This window comes from Oreochromis niloticus, linkage group LG16, assembly GCF_001858045.2.
Source record: "Oreochromis niloticus isolate F11D_XX linkage group LG16, O_niloticus_UMD_NMBU, whole genome shotgun sequence".
NCBI classification, from domain to species: Eukaryota; Metazoa; Chordata; class Actinopteri; order Cichliformes; family Cichlidae; genus Oreochromis; species Oreochromis niloticus.
The window spans coordinates 30,296,639-30,301,322 of NC_031987.2; the positions used below are offsets into that span (position 1 = coordinate 30,296,639).

The following is a 4,684-nucleotide window of genomic DNA, read 5'->3' on the forward strand; positions in this document are numbered from 1 at the left end:
AACAAACCGAGGCATAAAAATAGTTGCTTGTCTGTCCTGAATGTGATTATTATAAATGTACAATAAAGTGAAAACTCAGCAAGGATAATATAGCAAGTGTTGGGAAGGTTACTTCTAAAATGTATTCCACTACAGATTACAGAATACATGCCCCAAAATGTATTTTGTAACGTATTCCGTTACTCATTGAGAGTAGCATATTCTGAATACTTTGGATTACTTAATATATTATCATTCTTTTTACAAGTACATGAATGTACTATTGCTGTGTGATTTATTACTATCACTGAAGGTTACTCGCCATACAGTACCAACTAGATTTTTAAATCTTAATATAAAATGAGTAACAGTAGGGTGGACATTAGGTAAGGTTGCACTTTTTGCAGCGATCTCCTATAGAAAACTATTCTGCTTGTATATAAAACAGGTCCGCAGCTCCGAACCGTAGTAAAGGGACCTCTAGCTAATACCTCGGGTTCCATGTCGGGCTCGTAATCGAAAACTAGCTTTACTTTGTTGTCTGGGTCAACTTTGCTAGCGAGAGACAGAGAGAGGCATTGAAAGGCTGCTCCAATGGAACTTATTGTTTTGGAGGAAAACACGAACACAGTGTACAGTTGAGTCTTAATAGCTTACTTATAACTGGGCTACACTGCCCATGAGGGTACATTCTTTAGTGCTATGCCTGTAACACTCTGCCTATTGCCTTCATATTAAAAAATCTTTTGAACAATAATTTTAAAAAATATTTCTTCACAGCATTATGCGGGTCGCAAGTAGAGGTGACATGGTCACAGGCATTAGAGCCTCTTAATGCGTGTTTTGTTTGGGTTTCCACCGGCGTGGAATTACCAAAAATAGAGAGGGGACAAACTAACATATGAAACAGGAAAAGACCCCCGTGTACTCCATTTATTTCAACAAAGTAACTGTATTCTGAATACCACCTTTTAACTGTAATGGAATACAGTTACTCATATTTTGTATTTTAAATACGTAACGCCGGTACATGTATTCCGTTATTCCCCAACACTGAATATAGCCACTACAGTTCATTGTTTGTTTGTTTTTTCTTTTTTTAATCACAACTGATTTCGGGGCACACAAGATATTTTTGGAAAAAGCAGAAACAAAGGACTGTAGAGAATTTCAACATATTTTTGAATATTTTGGTGGTCGTCATAGAATTTATCTTTTTACCTTCAAACAGAACACAACACATTCTGTTAAGTTGTTTATTTTCAATTGATAATATGTGTTTAACCAGCTCAGATAGCCCCAGGCAAAACCTCTTGATCCATCCAACATTGCAATAAACAAAGTTTAAAAAAAATGCTATGGGTGAAATTAATTTTTATCTTTTACATTTTCTCTAGATGCTGTAATAATATTGCGAACATTTATTCTGCCCAGCCCAATGAAAAAAAATCAGATAATGTAAGAGCCGTACTTTCAAACAGAGGACATTATTTGGCCACATCAGTCTTGACTTATGAGGTTCTGGATTGTTTTTGAATTTTAGTAGCTCTCAAACTCTGAAAGTGCTGCTGCTGCTGATCTCAGTAAATAGACTTTACTCACTTCCTGTACAGAGATTTAGAGATGGGTAAAAGAGGAGTATAGATACTACACATGATATGCCATAAAAAGCAGAAATAGTCCACCATTAAAGTAGCCTGTTTTCCAAGTTTGATATGGGTTTTCTTTACTGAAGACAATTTTGCTTTTGAAATTCAACATTATTTCATTGTAAGTCAAATGGCACAGCTGGCAAACAGTGCCAACTTGAAGTAGGATTTAACTCTGGCACAAATTGCACCCTGGTCTTGGCAAACATAAATTTGTAATGTAAGTGGTAGGGCTCCTCAGCAGGCATCACAGACACACAAATGTAAGAAGTCAGTCTGAAAATATTGGCATCAGACAGGACATTCTTATTAGAAGAAAAAGAAGTTGTAAATGGTGAAGAAGGCTGAGTATACCAGTTAGAAAGATAGGAGAGAGACACACTGCTAAGGGTGTTGCAGAAAAGAAATTGAAATCCACAGTGAGGGATGGAGCACAGATATCCAACTGACATTGAGAAAAAGACGAGGGGCGGAGTGAGAAGGGGTGAGTTATATAACTAATTCTGTTTGTAATGCTACAGAGAGCTACAGACCTCTGCAGGTCTGAGAAAATGGATACACAGGATGTGGCAGAGCTCTGTTTTCCACAACTCTTCAACACCTCCTGCAAGAAACCTATAACTCCTCTGTCAGAATTTGTGTTCCTTCATGTTGTGTTGTCCTCCATCTCGCTGCTAACTGTGACTCTCAACCTGCTCGTCATCATCTCAGTCTCCCACTACAGGCAGAGTTGTTGTTATTTTTTTAATAGCTGTGTGTAGCTTATACATTCTGTAAGCTAATTAACTTTTTATTTTTCTGTGACCTCAGTGGTGTTTACAATTAAACCATCTGATATAGAAGTGGTCGATTAGAAATGATCAAAACTGTTTTTCTCTTATCAAGAGCTAATGTTTTATTGTTTGTTGGGTTGCTTTAACCCTCTCAGGCTCAAATTAAGTTTTAGTTACAGGAAAAATCTGATATTTGGGCAAAATTATCAAAAAAAACCCCTCATAAAATATGTATGTGGGGTAATCAGGTTGTTAGTTTTTAACTGTTGCAAATCGGCAACGCCTGCCTCGAGAGGGTTAATTTGGCGATTTGAGGACTGTTAATTTAATAATTTTTCTGTCTTCTTGCAGGCAGCTTCACACACCCACTAACATCCTCCTCCTCTCTCTGGCTGTCTCAGACTTTCTTGTTGGTCTCCTGTTGATGCCTGGAGAAATCCTCAGAAATACAGCCTGCTGGTTTCTCGGTGACCTCACCTGTTCTATGTACAATTATATGTCTTTCATTGTTACCTCTACCTCAGTGGGAGACATGGTGCTAATATCAATTGACCGCTATTTGGCTATTTGTGACCCTCTGCATTACCCCACCAGAATCACAGACAGAAGAGTGAAACTCTCTATCTGTCTGTGTTGGCTCTCTTCTGTCTTCTATAGCAGCCTGTTTGTAAAGGATGATCTAACTCAACCAGGGAAGCATAATTCCTGCTATGGAGAATGTACAATTGTTGTTGACTTAATTACAGGAATTATTGACCTTCTTTTAACCTTTTTTGTTCCAGTTACTGTCATTGTAGTTCTGTATCTGAGAGTATTTGTGGTGGCTGTGTCTCAGGCTCGTGCCATGCGCTCTCATGTTACAGCTACTGCTCTGCAGCTTTCAGTGACTCTAACAACAAAGAAATCAGAGTTAAAAGCAGCCAGGACTCTGGGTGTTCTTGTAGTTGTGTTTCTACTGTGTTTCTGTCCATATTATTATTGTGTTACTCTTGCCAGGGATGACCCACTCAATAGCTCATCTGTATCCTTTGTGCTCTATCTGTTCTATTTTAACTCCTGTCTAAACCCTTTGATCTATGCACTGTTCTACCCCTGGTTTAGAAAAGCTGTGAAACTCATAATCTCTTTACACATACTGCAGCCTGGCTCCTGTGAGATTAGCATTTTGTAAAAAAATAAATAAATAAAAGGTACACTGAACAATTGTTGAGTTATTTTGTTGCCCTACTGGTTGGCTACTTTTGGGCTTCCATTTGGGTTATTCTGTGGCACCGGAAATGATGCTGTGTCAGTATCACTGTGTCATCAATGACAGTAACTTGTTGGAAAATAAGGATGGAAAATGTTTTTCATGTTTGCACTATTAAATGCTGCTACCTGTAATCTGAACTCACCCATTGTTAATTAGCATTTTGTTTGTATATCATCAGAATTATCAATATTGCAAATTTGCGTAAGTATTGCGATATACTTTTCAAGCTATATTGCCCACTGCTACACAGTAATTGTCTCTTGTCTCTCTGTGGACCAGAGAGACAAGAGGCTTTAACAGCTGATGACAAGAAGGGTTGTTAGCAGAGATGAACTCTGCACTGTTTTGAAGCACTGTTGTTGTGATTTGGCGATATATAAATAAAATTGATTTCAACTGAATTGAATTGAACTCTGAAAATAAGATTGTCCATGGATTGAAAAAAAAAAATCCAAAATAAGTCACAAAATATACATAGGTGACTGTTAACATGCTTTGGTGGCCTGTCCAAGTGTTGGAAAACATTTTATTAGTCTTGACACAGTAAACATATTAGCATGGAAATGCTTGCATATGATAAAACCTTGGCTAAACAGTGGGAGTGATGTTTACATGACTCTATATTTTCTGTCTTGTTTTATAAGAGATAAAAAACTGCCTTGAAGCAACTGTTGTGCTGTGAAATGGTGCTACATAACTACACAGAACTGAACTGAGTGGGATAACAACAAACAAGCTTCATATACATAATCATACAGAGTACAACATGCAGTGAAATGAGCTCTGTTTGTGAAGTTAAATTACAGTTCTAGTCTTCAAGAAATGTAATGACATAAATAATGTTATGGTAAATGGTCTTATATAGCGCTTTTCTACTCTCCCGGAGTACTCAAAGCGTTCTATTAAACATGCCACATTCACACTCCAATGGATGCATCGAAGAGCAACTTGGGGTTAGTATCTCTACCTCCTGAGCTACAGCCACCCCAAAACCACATTATCCAAAATCACAATTCACTCAAATGTCTAGA

General features: G+C 37.6%; 1 protein-coding gene across 1 annotated transcript; it reads left to right on the forward strand.

Annotated features, from left to right (window-relative positions):
• Positions 1–2,179: 2,179 nt before the first annotated feature.
• On the forward strand, positions 2,180–3,631 carry LOC106098545 (trace amine-associated receptor 13c-like). Its single transcript, XM_013273986.2, has 2 exons — positions 2,180–2,352; positions 2,753–3,631. Exons 1-2 carry the CDS (start codon positions 2,180–2,182, stop codon positions 3,570–3,572), a joined length of 993 nt encoding a protein of 330 aa, XP_013129440.1. The 3' UTR covers positions 3,573–3,631.
• Positions 3,632–4,684: the final 1,053 nt, after the last annotated feature.

Bases quoted from the DNA above. Each gene is read 5' to 3' on its own strand.
- LOC106098545 (XM_013273986.2), top strand. From the start codon at position 2,180: ATGGATACACAGGATGTGGCAGAGCTCTGTTTTCCACAACTCTTCAAC. The intron at 2,353-2,752 runs GCAGAGTTGTTG...GTCTTCTTGCAG, and splicing joins ATCTCAGTCTCCCACTACAG to GCAGCTTCACACACCCACTA.